The sequence below is a fragment of the Drosophila bipectinata genome, chromosome 4 (assembly GCF_030179905.1).
Source record: "Drosophila bipectinata strain 14024-0381.07 chromosome 4, DbipHiC1v2, whole genome shotgun sequence".
Lineage (NCBI taxonomy): Eukaryota > Metazoa > Arthropoda > Insecta > Diptera > Drosophilidae > Drosophila > Drosophila bipectinata.
In genome coordinates, this window is record NC_091740.1 from 10,050,160 (window position 1) to 10,067,666 (window position 17,507).

The window sequence follows — 17,507 nt, forward strand, 5'->3', positions numbered from 1 at the left end:
AGATTGCGTTTGTAAGGAATATCAAACCGATGTAATTTACACAGACTTCAGCAAAGCATTTGATTCAGTTAATCACTCACTCTTGTTGAGTAAACTGGATATGCTTGGTTTTCCTAAAGACCTCTTAACGTGGATCTCCAGCTAGATGGAAGGACAAAAAGAGTTTTATTTAAAAACATACAGTCCCGTCTGGTCCGTGCTACATCCGGCGTCCCTCAAGGAAGTCATCTTGGCCCGTTATTATTTACGCTTTTTATAAACGACTTGCCCCCTGCTTTAACGAACTCTCTAGTTCTTATGTATGCAGATGATGTAAAGCTTTGTCTTCAGTACAAATCCATCTCTGCCCAATGCAGTCTTCAGTCTGACCTTAATAACTTTCAAAAATGGTGTTTAGCTAATGATCTAATACTTAATGGATCAAAATGCTAACATATGTCTTTTTATCGTTCTTGCCCTCTGCAAGCTACCTATTCTATTAATGGGATTGCCTTAGAAAAATTAACCCAGGTTAATGATCTGTAACGAACTGTCTTTTCTGCTTCCGCTCGCCACAATTTGCCGCGGCTAGCTCACAGAGTTTCGCGGATCCGTTCCACCGAATTTATAGATTCGACGTGATTGCCCAAGCCCAGAAAGTATTACAAATAGCTTGAAGTTTCCACACTCTTTATTTTGAGACCTCTTTATACTACAAAGGCTTTCTTTCTCTTTTACTCGTTGCTCCTTCCGTTCCTGTTGGCGCCGTCGTCGGCGTTCTATGCGGATTGTCCGGGATACGCCGCCGCTGCTCCGTCACCGCCGTTACTCCGTCGCCGATGGTACTCCTGTCGACGCGCTGCCAGCGATTCCGCTACCCTCTGCCCTTTGGCCTTGAGAAATCACCCCCTTGGGTCGACTACGACTGATCTGACTGTTGGCTGCGGTCGGTCGCCTCCGCTACACCGGGACACCGTGCATACGCTCCGGTGCCAGGTTTGGGAGTTTGTTTGCTGACTGCCGCCTTCGCTACACCGGGACACCGTGCATACGCTCCGGCGCCAGGTTTGGAAGTTGCCGTGTGACGTCTCCGCTACACCGGGACACCGTGCATACGCTCTGGTGCCAGGTTTGGAAGCCGCCGTGTGCCTGATCGTATTGTCGCGCTCCCGCTACACCGGGACACCGTGCATACGCGCCGGCGGACCCGAGTTTGTAGTGGCGGGGCTGGTGACCAGGGTGTTCTCACTTGGTCTGTGACTTGGACGCGAGTTCTTGAGTCGGCCGATCCGTGTTTCGCAGGACCACGCCTGTTGGTTGCGATTCCAGGAGTCGGTAAGGCGTACGCCAGACTTATCCTTTCTTCACTTCCTTGCAAGGCTACCTGCCGTGTTCGGGAATGGCTCAACTCGACTCTGACGCCTCGGGCTTGTAGCAACGGATCCTTGTCTCCCTAGTTCTGTACGTCTCGTGGTTACCGGCGTGTGATCCCAAGTAGGCCTCCTTGTTTCGCAGGACCACGCCTGTTGGTTATGATTTCAGGAGTCGGTAAGGCATACGCCAGACTTATCCATTCCTCACTTCCTTGCAAGGCTACCTGCTGTGTTCGGGAGTGGCTCAACTCGGTCTCCCCACCCTGGTTCTGTCTTGTGTCTCGTCCTTTACGTCTCGTGTACACCGGGCGTGCGATCTCGAGTCGGTCTATCCTTGTCTCGCAGGACCACGCCTGTTGGTTATGATTTCAGGAGTCGGTAAGGCATACGCCAGACTTATCCTTTCCTCACTTCCTTGCAAGGCTACCTGCCGTGTTCGGGAATGAACCAACTCGACTACACGACCCTGGGTTTCCAGAGGAAGGTCCAGCAATGGATCCTTTCCTTATTTGCTTATTCGCTCTCCTTGCGCTTGGCTGTCGGACTCTCCAAAGGCGGTCCTTCAACTCAAACAAAACCCGAATCCTTTTTAGAAACGCTCTAACACTTGAATGCCGGACTCTCCACAGGCGGTCCTCCAACTCAACGCTACAAGCTTCCTAAAAAGACTCGTCCCGAGCCGCTCCAATGGGCCTCCTTTTATACTGACTGGAGCGCCCGTTAATCCTCCTGGATTCTGCTGCTGCCGTTAATCCTGCTTCCAGAATCACGCCACTTTCCCGTTGGCGGGTCGCTGTCCGTGGCCCCTCGTCTCCCCCGGCCACGGATCTCTGCTGCTGGTGCGTGGTGCACCGGTGGGCTTCCAGGGCCCGTTGCACTCTTCGTCGAAACCCCCCCCCCCTTCTAAGGCACGCCTGCGCATCGTGCTGATTCCCCCACTGGACTACTTTCCCAACGTTGCCCCGGGACCCGTTACGTTCCACCTCGATTCCTTCTTCCCCCGGGTGGCGCCGTTTACTCTTTCACCTACCACTGTTACGTTCCACGTAGATTCCGTCCTCCCACGGGTAGCCCTTCGCCGGAACCCATGGTAACTGGCTTTCACCTTTCCCCCCAACCCCCCGTACTGATCCTGGCGACGTTCCCTTGGGCTGCCCGGGTTGATGACCGGTGGTTGACCCCCTTTTTCCGTCTCCTCGGCCCCCCCTTTGGCCCCGGCTATCTGTCTTAGCGTGTGGGGAGACTAAATCTCCTCACACTTCCCCCCTTCTTCAGGGAAACGAAAGAGCCGTTTAGACATCGGTGTTGATGTACTGTGCTGAACATGGGCCCAAAAAAAAATGACATTCTCGGTTACCCTATTTTGGTGTGGATACCCATCCACTTCCCCCCTCCTTCGGAAAACGACTGTCCGCTCCCCTGGGACCCTTTTAGAGCACCTAGCCTATGTACCCCATTCCATGTTTTTTTTTTTTTTTTTTTAAATTATTTAATTTTTTTAATATTAATTTTTTTTTTTTTTTTTGATATTCTTTTTCGTTAATAATCTTTCATTTTTAATTTTTTTGTTTATTTTTTGTTTTGTTTTTTTTTTCTTTCCTTATAATTATTTTTTTTTTCCCCCTTTAATAATCTTCCTTTTTTTTTTTATTTTTTTATCTTTATATATATATTTTTTTTTGTGTACATTTATGTATCTATCTTTACTTGTATCTATCTTTGACTTATACTTTTTAAGTTTTCCTCAGTACCTTTACGCCGTTGGCTCCTCCGCGCACTCGGAAGCATATGGCTCCAACTTGCGCCATGACACACCACCTTCCGGTGCGTCCGCGCCTCCTCTCCACCTCCGCCGCCACCCTCACACAGAGCTCCGGCGGCCAGTCTGCTTCTGGGACCTCCTTGTCGCCTCCATCCGACGCTGACCTCATCAGCACCGGCCTCGTTGGCCGCTGCTCCGGGCACGAGTGCTGCCGGCCCAGCGCCGGCTTCCGTGGTGTTGGCCACACCCACGGCCCCTTCGTCCACGGCTCCTCCTCCTTGTCCTCCTTCCTTGGGCGTGGCGTAGGTGGTGCCGCAGGCCACGTTGACTCCTGCTGCCTCCTTCTGGCGGCCGTTGCCACCTCCCTTTCCTCCGGTCGTTCCGCTCGAGGGCGTGGTGTTGGTGGCACCGCGGGCCACCGCGTTGCTGGCCGGGTCCTCTTCGTGGCTTCCCTCCTTTTCGCGGCCTCCACCAGCCGCCTCGCCCGTCGCAGCCGCATCCTCCTTGACATCGCCCTCCTCATTGCTCTCTCCCGTCCATCCCTCCTGACGTCTCTCCACTCCCTGTCGATCTCCTCGCACATCTCCTGGGCTCTTTGGGCCCTCTTCCTCGCCATCTCCGAGATGGTGACTATCGCCTCCTTTCGCTGGCGGCACCTCTCCGATCTCCTTCTGTGCTCCAGCGCCTCGCTCCGGCGCCGCTCCTCCACAGTGGCGCGACCGACCGGTATGTGCCTCCGTCCTCCTGCTGCCCGTTGGATCGCCCACTCCGTCCTCATCCTTCTTCCGTTCCATGTGGGATCGCCGACTATTTCCAGATCGCTCTCGTCAGACGAGACGATCATCGTTGCTTCTGACTTGTTGCTCATGTTGCTCCGTTGATTAGAATTTTTTGAATAGACCGTGCTCCTCCCAGCCGCCGCCTTTTATAGCACATCCAACTCCCGCTACTGGATATGCCCCGTTACTGTTCCGTGACTGGACCTGTTCCGTGACTGGACCCCTCTGCCTGGGGGTTGATCTTTGTCCAAACCTTTCCTCTAGGCCGTGCGTTAACGCCAGTACCTCCTCTTCCTTGGATTCGTCGACCCACCTCGCCACTGAGGATCTCATCGCTTCCACAGTCCCGTCTGCTGGTAGACCGAGCTCTCTACACACTTCGCTCAGCTCCTCCTTTCTCAATGTGTAGATCCAATTTTTTTTTCCCATCTTTCTGCTATGTTATTTTCTAGGCTAAATGCAATCACGAAGTTTTGGGCGCCAGGTGTAACGAACTGTCTTTTCTGCTTCCGCTCGCCACAATTTGCCGCGGCTAGCTCACAGAGTTTCGCGGATTTTTTTTTTTTTTTTTTTTTTTAAATCGTTTATTAACAAGGAAAGACTTAAAACTAAGCTCTAACAAAAAGAAAAAGTGAAAAAGAGTCTACTAGGTCCCTGTCCCCTGCGGTAATGCCGCTAGGCTTTGCTTCGCAGGGCCAGGAAATTGGCGTGCTTATGCGCCCCACTGCAGTTGGCCTAGGCTAGCCTAGCCTCCGCTCGGAGTCGCTCTAGCCTTCTCAGCTCCTTCATCATGTAGGCGGCGAAGCTGCTCAAGTCTGCCCAGAACTGGACGTCCTCCAGCAACCTCCTTCCGATGACGTCCGCCGTCGCTACTTCCCCTAGGAGTCTCCGCCTGGGGATCGAAAAACGTGGGCAGTCCAGGACCACATGCTCCGCCGTCTCGTCAACCCCGCAATCAGGGCACCTTGGGTCATCATCGTGTCCGAATTTGAACAGGTAACTCCTAAAGCATCCGTGGCCGCTGAGAACCTGCGTGAGCCAGAAGTTCACTTCTCCGTGACTTCTCTGTAGCCAATTCTTGAGGTCGGGGACTAGTTGGTGGGTCCACCGTCCCTTGGTCGACTCGTCCCACCTTTGTTGCCACTTCTGTATACTCGAAGCTCTCGAGATCTCTTTAACCCGACGGCGTGTCGCTGCCGGAGTTTGCCCGTTCAGAGCTACTAGAGCCTGATATAGCTCTTTGCGCTCCGCCGCGAGCAGGTCGAATGGCACCATGCCTGCTATGACGTGAGCTGCGTCGTCGGAGATCGAGTGGTAGCCCGAGCACACCCTTAAGGCGCACAGTCTATATGTGCTGGTCAGACCTTTGGTATACGACCTTGTTTTGGCTGCATCAGCCCACACGGGGGCTGCGTAAAGCATCGTTGCGCTGCAGACGGTCTGGAGAAGTAAACGACGTCGTTGCTTCGGGCCCCTACAGTTGAGCATGATCCTCCCTAATGCTCTGGCGAAATTCGCCGCCTTACGATTTGCTACTGCGAAGTGCTCCCTGAAGCTAAGCCTCGTGTCCAGCGTTACTCCAAGGTACCTGATGGCCCTGGTTGATTTGACCACATGTCCTCCCACGCTGATTGAAGCCGTCTCCACTCGCTTCCTGCTCGAAATCAGGACAGCCTCCGTCTTGTGGTGGGCTAGGCTTAGCCCTACCTGTTCCAGCCAACTGATGGCGTTTGCAATTGCAGCGTTGCAGTGCTCCTTTGCTTCCTGAATCGTCTTGGCCACGGCGACTACCGCGATGTCGTCCGCGAATCCAACTAGATGTGTACGTTCCGGGAGGTCGAGTCTGAGGACCCCGTCGTACATAAGATTCCAAAGGGCTGGGCCTAAAACTGAGCCTTGAGGGACACCACAGGAGGCCGCATGCTCTCGGATGCCTGAGGTCGTCTCGTACCTAATAGTGCGATCACTGAGGTACGACCTTATGATCTCCACGATGCTAGTCGGCACTCGGAGATTTCGCAGCGCCTCCACTATAACATCCCACCTGGCTGAATTGAAGGCATTTTTAATGTCCAGCGTGGCGATCAGGCAGTACTCCTTGCTTCCGCCCGCCCATCTGGTCCCCTCGATTGCCTTGGCTGCAATCCTCCTGACCAAGGAAATTGCGTCGACCGTGGAACGGTGGTCCCTGAACCCGAATTGTAATGGGGAGAGATCTCCCGCGCTGATTACGGCCTCCTGGAGCCTCCGGCATATGCAGCGCTCTAGGGCTTTGCCGGCATGGTAAATGAGGCAGATCGGCCTTAAGGATGACGGATCCTCCGGCGGCTTGCCTGGCTTTGGGAGGAGGACCAGGCTTTGTGCTTTCCATCTTCTAGGGAAAACGCCTTCCCGTAGGCATGCGTTGAAGACCCTGGCGAACCGGTCCGGGAACGCAGTCATCGCCAGTTTGATTGCGATGTCTGGGATCCCATCTGGACCAGGAGCTTTTCCGACCTGGATAGCCTTAGCGACTTCTACGATTTCTAGGGCGCCTATTTCCTGATCCGGCGTAGAGCCGGTAGGTTCTCTTGCTCCACTTGGCCCAGGAGACTCCACTCCACTCGGCTGCTTCGGGAAGAGGTGCTCCACGATGGCTCTCATTGTTTCGGCATCTTTTGGAGCGATTGGCTTTGCCTGCTTTGCTTTCTTGACCACTGTCTGGTAGGCCGATCCCCACGGATCTTGCTCTGCAGCGTCGCACATCTCGAGAAAGCACTTAGTCTTTGCCTCCCTTATCAGCTTCTTCAGAATCTACCTCTTTGCCGCGAAGTCCTCTCTTTTTTGTTCGAAGTCCGGCCTTCCTCTGGCTCTTTGGTGCAACCTTCTGGTTCGGAGGCACTCTCTGCGCGCATGGGCTATCTCCGGGGGCCACCAGGGCACCGGTTCATGGTGCCTCGAATGCCCACGGCTACTCCTCATGCTGGCTCGGCAGGCCTGTAGAACCGCAGCCATGGTGTTGTGAACATCGCATTCGACGTCGCCTGAAGGATCTGGAATCCTTAGTTCCTGTGCGAATTTTAGCGGTTGTAATGTAGCCGGGTTGAATCTTGGAGGCTTCGCTGCTGTGGAAGCTTGCTCTCTATCCTCTATGTCGCAGACTATGTATTTGTGGTCGCTCGCAGTGTAGTCATCCCTGAGGGACCACGTAGTCCTCCGAAACAAACCACTGCTGCAGAAGGTAAGGTCCACGATTGAACCATACCCCGCCTTGCTGAACGTGTTTTGGGAGCCGGTGTTCAGCAGGGCTACGTCAAGAGTCGCAAAGGTCTCTTGGAGGGTTCGACCCCTAGCGTTGGTGCGCGATGAGCCCCAGTCCTCCACCCAGGCGTTGAAATCGCCAGCGATCACCACCTGGGATCTGTGCCTTGCGTCCTGGGCGATCTCGTCTATTGTGTGGGTGAACTGCTGCAGTGTTAGGCGCGGGGGGAGGTAGCAGCTATAAAGCCAGAACGCGCCTACTTTGGCCCGGACGAAACCTACTCGTGGTTGTATACTTTCGGGTTGTCTGCCTGGCGCCCAAATAGCCGCTGTCTTGGAGGAGTCCAGGATGTAGCTTTGCGTCTCGACTTTTTTGTACGGCTCACTTATTAGGGCTATATCTGCCCGCTTCTCTCTTAAAACCTGCTCGAGTAGGCTATGGGCTACTTCGCAGTGGTTTAGGTTGATCTATATGATCCTCATACTCTGCTTTGTGTCGCTGCATCAAGTTTGCCGAGAGGGCATCTCTTGCTGCCAGCTACGTGGGTACGCTCTGCGTTGTTTGCAGCTGCACAGAGGAAGCACTCAGCCGCGTTTGTGCAGGAGGCTACCTTGTGGCTTACCGCATCTAAGGCACCAGTTGCTTCTGTCGGTCCGCTCTTTGCAATAAGCGGCGATGTGCCCGAAACTGAGGCATCTGAAGCAGCGACGCTGGGCCGAGCGCTCCCTGACCCTGCACATGGTCCATCCTATCCTAATCCTGCCTTCGGACAGGATCTTCGATGCCAGGCTCGGCTCCACTCCCAAAAAGGCTACCTGTGTTCCAGAGAAGCCAGGGCGAAGGGACTTCACCCTGATTGCCTCCTCCTGTCCGCTCGTTCGAGCTTTAATAGCTGCCACTATTTCGTCCTTCGTGGTAAGGTCGTCCAGGTCGCGGATCTCGATGGTGGTCTCGCCTGAGACCGCACGAACGCTCGCTGCCTCGCCCAGCACCTGGGAAAGGGTCTGTCGCATCTTGAGAGCGTTTGCATCCTTCGCTGCCAGTTCTAGCAGGAGATCTCCTTTTGCCGTGCGCCTAATCTTTTTAACGTTTTGGCTGACATCATTGAGTTTGCCATCTTGCCGTCGGGTAACCAGTTTGAGGACATCGCTGTATGAGGATCCTGCGTTCCCCGTTATTATAAGCACGTCGGGGCGGCTCTTCTTGGGCTGGCTTATCTTGGGGTCCTTTTTGCCATTTTGGTTTGCCCTATTAGGTGGAGGCAGCTCTCGTGGGCGTTTCGTCCTAGCAACTTGGCTGAAAGACGCTCGCTCCGGTGAGGTCTGAGTAGCTTCCTCGACTCGAGTACTGCTGCAGCCCGGTGCTTCCCCGCTGCAGCCGCACCTGGCCCTTCCTTCCTGGCTCGGGAGAGAGAAGTTCTGGTCCCTCAGCAGCTCCTGCAATTCCTTCAGTCTCGCGAAGGAGTTTTTCATGACCTGGTTAATGCTTCGTACCTTTTGGTCGTTCACCTTAGCCAAAAGGTCCTCCAGGATCGCGCCCATCTCGTCTATGGGGGTTAGCGGCATTTTGGATTTTTTCCCCGGTTGGGAATTTCCTGGCGGTGACTGCTCGTCCCGATGCCTCTTTGGGGTGTGATCGCTCCCTGTCTGCTTGGGGGGGGGGGGGGGGGGTCTCTTTATTTTATTTCCACGCCCGAAAGCCTGGAGCTCCTCTAGGGTCTCACTTGTAGCTGGTTCTGCGTCGCCGGCCAAGTGCGCCGCCGGTGGAGCAGTTTTTTTTAGAATGTAAGGTAGGGCCTCCAGAATCCTTGCCCTAACCGCGGGGGTTCTCGCGGGTGGATTTCCACTATTGTGGGTGCCACCTGGAGTAATTTTGTTGTGGTCTTCCATTCCGTTTTGTTCAAGTCGCATTTTATACCTGCTTCCAGGTTTTTTGCAGTTTATACCTCCTGCCAGGTGAGATAGCTGCCGGCCAATGTGGCGCAGACGCAGACCACGCCGCCGCCCATTGTGGGTCAGACGCAGCGTGGGTTTATCTGGATGGGGGAGAGGGACGAAGGAGAAGGAGGGACATCCATCGAAGCTACGATGGGAGTTATACCGCCCCTACTCGGTCGCCAGTGCCCCATTTCACGTTTGTACCGCCGAGGCGGTGGGGTTGGCATTTAGTCTGCTCCGCGACCTTTAACACCGTTTGTCACCACCCTCGCCTTCCGTCGTGCGCTGATGGAGCGGTGATGGAGCGTACGCCGCGCCTTGGTGTATGCTCTATTTCGCTCGAGGGGGGAACTAAGAGCTGCTACAGGCGCCCTCTGCCGGCGTCGGCATACGCTAACTGGCGCCCTCTACCGGAGGGGGGGTCAGTGGGGGACAGTCGTTTCCCAGCACTGTAGATCAGCTGTTTATAGGGAGCCGCGACCTCTACCAGCGCCAAGTGTTTGCCGCGGATTTTCCCGCGGAACAGTGGCAGAGGAAACCACGGGAAGAGAGTAGCGGAGAACAAGCAAGAGAGGCCCTGCTTACCCCTTTCGCTCCTGACCTAGGAGTCGGGATCGGCGCAGATGCCACCAGCGTTCTAGGAACTCCCCTCCTGAGACAGGTGAGCATAGCTTGCGCCTCGCAATGGTCACCTGACGTCTTGTTTTCACTTTCCGATTGCAGCACGACCGGGAAAAACAACGTTTACTCGGAGCGCGCCCGCGGTGCGTCCGCACTGTGCAACCGTCAACTTCGGTGGTGAGTTGGAGGAGTCCGGTGCCAGGTTTGGAAGCCGCCGTGTGCCTGATCGTATTGTCGCGCTCCCGCTACACCGGGACACCGTGCATACGCGCCGGCGGACCCGAGTTTGTAGTGGCGGGGCTGGTGACCAGGGTGTTCTCACTTGGTCTGTGAGAACTTCCTTGCAAGGCTACCTGCCGTGTTCGGGAATGGCTCAACTCGACTCTGACGCCTCGGGCTTGTAGAGAAAACCGTCCAGCAATGGATCCTTGTCTCCCTAGTTCTGTACGTCTCGTGGTTACCGGCGTGTGATCCCAAGTAGGCCTCCTTGTTTCGCAGGACCACGCCTGTTGGTTATGATTTCAGGAGTCGGTAAGGCATACGCCAGACTTATCCTTTCCTCACTTCCTTGCAAGGCTACCTGCCGTGTTCGGGAATGAACCAACTCGACTACACGACCCTGGGTTTCCAGAGGAAGGTCCAGCAATGGATCCTTTCCTTATTTTCTTATTCGCTCTCCTTGCGCTTGGCTGTCGGACTCTCCAAAGGCGGTCCTTCAACTCAAACAAAACCCGAATCCTTTTTAGAAACGCTCTAACACTTGAATGCCGGACTCTCCACAGGCGGTCCTCCAACTCAACGCTACAAGCTTCCTAAAAAGACTCGTCCCGAGCCGCTCCAATGGGCCTCCTTTTATACTGAATGGAGCGCCCGTTAATCCTCCTGGATTCTGCTCCTGCCGTTAATCCTGCTTCCAGAATCACGCCACTTTCCCGTTGGCGGGTCGCTGTCCGTGGCCCCTCGTCTCCCCCGGCCACGGATCTCTGCTGCTGGTGCGTGGTGCACCGGTGGGCTTCCAGGGCCCGTTGCACTCTTCGTCGAAACCCCCCCCCCTTCTAAGGCACGCCTGCGCATCGTGCTGATTCCCCCACTGGACTACTTTCCCAACGTTGCCCCGGGACCCGTTACGTTCCACCTCGATTCCTTCTTCCCCCGGGTGGCGCCGTTTACTCTTTCACCTACCACTGTTACGTTCCACGTAGATTCCGTCCTCCCACGGGTAGCCCTTCGCCGGAACCCATGGTAACTGGCTTTCACCTTTCCCCCCAACCCCCCGTACTGATCCTGGCGACGTTCCCTTGGGCTGCCCGGGTTGATGACCGGTGGTTGACCCCCTTTTTCCGTCTCCTCGGCCCCCCCTTTGCCCCCGGCTATCTGTCTTAGCGTGTGGGGAGACTAAATCTCCTCACAGATCTCGGCATCCTATTAGACATCAAACTTAAATTTGCCGACCATATTTCCTTAATGGTTAATAAGGCTAAAGGAGTCCTTGGTTTTATCAAAAGGTGGTCAAAAGAATTTAATGACCCCTATATAAGCAAAACATTATTTATTTCCTTGGTCCGTCCTATACTAGAGTACGGCTCATGTGTCTGGAGTCCCCAATATGGAGTACATAAGGACCGCATAGAATCCGTACAAAAGAACTTTTTAATATTTGCACTTAGAGGTCTATACTGGGATGCAAATCTTCAGCTTCCATCCTACAGTAGCAGACTTTTACTTATAAACTTACCTAGCTTAACAAATCGTAGGACAATGCTCGGTGTAGTTTTTCTGCATAACCTTATTAACGGGGATGTAGATAGCCAGCATTTACTAACACGCTTTAACATTCCTAATAGAAGGACTTGAAACTTTAGTCCTCTGTTCCTTAGCCGTTGTAGTTCGACATATGCACTGCATGACCCTTTTAGGGTATTATGTTCGAACTACAATGGTCTCTACTCTATTACATCTCTTTCCTGTCCCTCTAATTTAAAATATAGAATTTTTAATTTCCTTACTAACTTCTCTTAGCTTAACAAATTTCAAATAGCTTAATATGTTCGTTAAATAGCTAACAAATCTCGAGCGCCCCTCGGTCGTCTGGGCCTGTAAGCTTTATGATGAATACAGGAATCCTAGCTGATGCTCTTATTGATGCACAAAAAAAAAAAAAAAAAAAAAACAAAAACATATAGACACGTGCCGAGTGCGCTTCCTTGTGGAACTCCAGCTTTGATGATGTAGTCGCCCGAAGTAGCTACCATCTCACTGAGAACACTGAGAATTGTGGGTGTATGTTGGCAAATACGTTTTAATTTTGTGCGTGAGTCCAATGAGCCAAACTCGGTCGAAAGCTTTAGATACGTTGGGGAAAATAGCGCTGCAGTATTCTCGCTGTTCGAAAGCTGAGCATATTTCGGATGTTAATCTGTTCACTTGCTCGTTGACCAGGGCAATTGAGCTTGTTTTTATTATCAGATTTGTTTCCGATATTGGAGGGTGGCTTTACACTGCGAACTTCATATCGCGGGAGTTGGAGTGGGCAGAGCGGGTGAGCAAGACCATTCCCCTTTGGGTTTCAGCGGTCAGGATAGCCGGGTTGCTCTTAATCGCCGATTATTTCACTTCGGTATCGCGCTCATTGCGTGGCACTTATTTATTGAAAAACAACGCACTAGTTATTGTTGAGCACATCGCAACTGTTATAAAAAGCTTGTCTATTGCTTTTATTGGCTTACTTTGTTGGTTTTTTTTTGTGATTGGCTGTTTTATGTTGCAGTTTTCCCGGAGTCCGGGCAAAGCACGTCCGCTCAGTTTGGAGGTTCGATGGTATTTTGATGGTGTTGCAAATGAGAAGTAATTAATTTTTCAAATAACTTTGGAATAGCCGACAAGTTCAAGATACCTCTGTAATTGCCAGCATCGGAATTTTTCCCTTTTTTATGTAAAGGAATTATGAATGATTCCTTCCTCTCAAGGGGAAAATCGAGGTTTCCAAATATAAGTTGAAAAGTCTTAGGAGAGGTTTGCACAGAGTCCTGGCACAGTATTTTAGCAAACAGTCTGGTACTCCATCAGGACCTGGCGAATGGGTTCGACCCTTGGACGATCAGATAATAAACTATTCTAGGGGAAAAACGAACAGAAAATAAGATTGGCTGATTGAATGTTGTATGCGTAAGGCTGATCTGTCGATTTGTCTATACTGATCTGTACTATACTACGGCAAGTTTTTTTTAATCTGTCTATACTACGGTAAGTTTTTTTTACATTTAAGTAAGAGCCTATTTTTAGTATTTTTTAGGTTAGTGAGGCACCTTGTGAACCAAGGAGGACTTGTTGAAGCAGACGAATAATAGTATAGTATGGTAAAATTTTTCTAAAGCAGTGGGGGGCAAAACGCACACATGTTTAAAATTTCAGTGTATGCGTAGCAGAGAAAAACAATGAGAGCAGAGCATTCACTGAGCGAAAAAAACGCTTTTATTTCATTTTCAGCTTTACGGAAACAGCGAATCTTATTTGCCACGTAGGAAAACTTTTGATCGATACCAGAAATCGTTGTGATTGAAACCTCAACATGGGGTGATATGGATCCTTTGGGGTTGAACGGGGAAAAGCTCTGGAAAGATTGGTAACATCAGGATCATATACAAAACATAAGTCAAATAGCCGACTTAACGAATTTCTGATAAGTGATAAGTGATAGAGATGGTGAGTTATCGACATACGACCAATTCAGTTCTGGGATATGAAAGTCACGCAGAGCTATAAGCTGGTCACGATCGGTCATAAGATTAAAAACGGATTGATTAGCGGACAAATAATGACAGTATGTGGGGGGTTCAGACAAAGAGGTATATATGAACATGGAATGTACAATAATTTACCGAGAGACTATCCCGTTAAGGGGCCCATCCACAGGCGAGCATGTTCGGCGAACATGTTGTGCTCGACGAAATTTTTCCTGTGGATGGTAGTGTTCGTTGTCAAATTTTGTGTTTGTCAAAATGTTCGAATGGAATTGAAATCGTTCTATTTTGACAACGTTTGCAAAAACATACTCGCCAATGGATGGCAATGTTGGCACGAACATCAGTTTGAAAAACGTTTTGGTAGAGAAAAATGAATAAAAAGTTCCTGCTAGATTTTATTTATCGCCTAAAAAATGAGCCTGCATTATGGCACGCCAAAAGCGATAAATATAAAAACAAGCATTTGTGTATTAATGCATAAGAAGTTCAACTCAAAAATATTTTTCTTTTTTTCTAAGCAAATACTTATTGCCATAAATGCAATTACAGTGCCGCTTGTGGAACTTGTGGAACTCCAGCTTTGATGATGTAGTCGCCCGAAGTAGCTACCATCTCACTGAGAACACTGAGAATTGTGGGTGTATGTTGGCAAATACGTTTTAATTTTGTGCGTGAGTCCAATGAGCCAAACTCGGTCGAAAGCTTTAGATACGTTGGGGAAAATAGCGCTGCAGTATTCTCGCTGTTCGAAAGCTGAGCATATTTCGGATGTTAATCTGTTCACTTGCTCGTTGACCAGGGCAATTGAGCTTGTTTTTATTATCAGATTTGTTTCCGATATTGGAGGGTGGCTTTACACTGCGAACTTCATATCGCGGGAGTTGGAGTGGGCAGAGCGGGTGAGCAAGACCATTCCCCTTTGGGTTTCAGCGGTCAGGATAGCCGGGTTGCTCTTAATCGCCGATTATTTCACTTCGGTATCGCGCTCATTGCGTGGCACTTATTTATTGAAAAACAACGCACTAGTTATTGTTGAGCACATCGCAACTGTTATAAAAAGCTTGTCTATTGCTTTTATTGGCTTACTTTGTTGGTTTTTTTTTGTGATTGGCTGTTTTATGTTGCAGTTTTCCCGGAGTCCGGGCAAAGCACGTCCGCTCAGTTTGGAGGTTCGATGGTATTTTGATGGTGTTGCAAATGAGAAGTAATTAATTTTTCAAATAACTTTGGAATAGCCGACAAGTTCAAGATACCTCTGTAATTGCCAGCATCGGAATTTTTCCCTTTTTTATGTAAAGGAATTATGAATGATTCCTTCCTCTCAAGGGGAAAATCGAGGTTTCCAAATATAAGTTGAAAAGTCTTAGGAGAGGTTTGCACAGAGTCCTGGCGCAGTATTTTAGCAAACAGTCTGGTACTCCATCAGGACCTGGCGAATGGGTTCGACCCTTGGACGATCAGATAATAAACTATTCTAGGGGATGCTAGTGTTCGTTGTCAAATTTTGTGTTTGTCAAAATGTTCCAATGGAATTGAAATCGTTCTATTTTGACAACGTCGTTGTCCGTTGAAATGTTGATAGTTTGAAAATTTATCGAAAAATGATGTTCGCACGAATGTTGGTTCTAGTTAGTGGGGAAAATAAAATTCAAGGAGGCGAGCAGGTTGACGAACATGCTCGCCTGTGGATGGGCCCCTTAAGTATTCTGATAGGTAAGTGTTAGTGACGATATAAGTTTTTTGGGTTATTTTTGGGTCTAAATCAGTGGGGGGCAAAACTAACACATTTTTAAAATTTTAGTGTATGCGTAGCAGAGAAAAACAATGAGAGCAGAGAATTCACTGAGCGAAAAAACGTATTTTTTTATTTCATTTTTCGTTAATTCAAAAGTTGGAATGGGCACTAAAATTGAGTATTTTATTTTAAAAAAAGCTTTGCTAGCAACATTTCTTAAAAAAATAAAAAACTACGCTGCCCTATCTATATTCTCCATGAAGGAAAGTTTTTCCAATCCAATTTCTGAGAAAATTTTGGAAATTTTCTCAGTGGAAAAATTTTTATTTTTTAGTTTGGGCTGTCAAATGAATCAAAATGAGAGCAAATGAGAGAGCTTCTAAAAAAAATTTGAGAGTGCTCACACTGTCAGTGTGCCGGCAGCGCTGCGGCAGAATTTCCTACCCTATACTCGCGTGCTATGTAAAATGAGAGTTTGCCCACCACTGGTCTAAATATACCGCAGCACACGCAAATTATAAAAGAAAATAATAATAAAATAAAAATTTTAATTGGAAAAAAATAATAGAAAAAACATGTGAAAAAGTAATATTTTTGCAGTGAACAAAATGCAAAAAACGAATTGCAGTACAACAAGAAAGGAAAGCTAACTTCGGGCGGAGCCGAAGTTGATATTGTGATAAAGGATATCTCCAAGGGTTAAGTTTGGTTGGTTTTTATTTGGAAGGAGCAGCTGAGGTGCCGCTCCAATGATCAAAATGTTTCTGTTCTTTTACAATATTTCTTAAGTCTAAGTAAGGCTAAGTCTCGTAGCAGCGCTGCTCGCAGGCGGCGGCAAAGAGACGGCTATGTACTTATGTATAAAGGAATATAACAATATACGTTGTTATGCACTCTCAAGTGGAGGCGCGAGGGGTATGCATATGCTGACCGTTTGTTACGATTATGCTGACACTAGCACTTTCTGTGTGGCCACTTAGGGTTTATGACCGGGACTTTGGATTATGTAAACATTGCCACAAAGTGTTACAGTGCGCACCGTTTAAGTACTCTCGGTACTTAAGTAATCTCCCTCCTTTTGAAAAATAACGTAATATAATGAAGTTATTTTTATAATAAAAATTTCTAACGAATACATCTTTTTTTTTTTATTTATTTTTTTGTTTTATGTTGTTAGAATCATAGAAAATGAAATTATTAAAAGAATATGATATTTATTTATCTATGTATGTGTGTCTTTGTATGGCCATACTAAGTGCAATTTATGAAATAAAGATTTTTAATCTATCCTTATGAACTCTTTGTTATATAGTGCTTCTACACTATCTATGCTATTAAAATGTTTTGGCAAATTACTTGTTTTACCGAATACTAGCTCATATGGACAATATGTATGTGCCATAGAGGGGGTCGTGTTGAAACAGAAGACAAAATATTGAAGCCATACGTCCCAAACAGTTTTATCAACCGATATGTAAGATCGTATGTATTCATTGAAAGTTCTATGACTTCTTTCTATTGTTCCAACTGTCTGGTGGTGGTGTGCTGTGGATGTAATATTTGCAGTATTTAAATATTTGCACAAATCGTCTATAATTGAATTTTTATATTCTGTTCGCATGTTCAGCATATACCGGCTTGCATTTCAAGCCTTTGGAAAAATTGATCTAAATCAATAATTCCATTAGTATATAAATCGCTAACATCATATCTTGCAGTAATTAATACTGCCTTGTTAAAATAAACATAACATATTTTTTATCGGCAAGGTCACTACTTTACGTACTTCATCATTGTTTATGACGTCGTATACGTTGGGCTTAGAAGCTTTATTTAAGGATTGCATTGGCAATTCTTGTTCTTGATTTTCCGCGCGGAATTTTTGTCTACTTTGATACCTAGCAGTGACTTTAAATATATTTCTAGTTATATTTTGTAGATCTTTGATCCTTGATAACGCATCAGCTACATGATTCTCTTTTCCCTAAAAAATATTCGACTGTAAAGTCGACTGCCCAGTTGCTTCAGTGCAACTATTGACAAATTTGGAAACGGCTTCGTTCAGAGTACTAAATGTGCCAGCTTGCATGATAAGTTTTACCTCGATTGTGCAATTTCTAGTCATTGCCTTGACTGCATGCTGCATGGAATAACTCCTGTCTAGCTCTAAAGGTAAACCATCTGATATATATGCACCTTCTTAAGCTTTCGTCATCTGCTCAATTTCTTGTGTGTATTGGTTAGCAGTTTTATTGCGCTGCTGTAGATTCAACAGCTTCGCTTATAATACTTCAACAGTTTCGTATTTGACGTTGCTTCTTGGTCTGGCAATCACCC

The 17,507-nt window shown here is 48.7% G+C and overlaps 2 protein-coding genes across 2 annotated transcripts; both read right to left on the bottom strand.

The window, feature by feature from the left end:
• Positions 1-2,644: 2,644 nt before the first annotated feature.
• LOC122322072 (golgin subfamily A member 6-like protein 2) lies at positions 2,645-3,908 on the bottom strand. The gene is made up of 2 exons (XM_043213427.2): positions 3,152-3,908; positions 2,645-2,670 (listed from the first exon to the last, which is right to left on the bottom strand). Exons 1-2 carry the CDS (start codon positions 3,906-3,908, stop codon positions 2,645-2,647), a joined length of 783 nt encoding a protein of 260 aa, XP_043069362.2.
• Positions 3,909-6,686: 2,778 nt separating this feature from the next.
• Positions 6,687-8,699, bottom strand: LOC138926902 (uncharacterized). Its single transcript, XM_070282509.1, has 2 exons — positions 7,757-8,699; positions 6,687-7,576 (listed from the first exon to the last, which is right to left on the bottom strand). The coding sequence occupies exons 1-2, from the start codon at positions 8,697-8,699 to the stop codon at positions 6,687-6,689; spliced, it is 1,833 nt and encodes a 610-aa protein (XP_070138610.1).
• Positions 8,700-17,507: the final 8,808 nt, after the last annotated feature.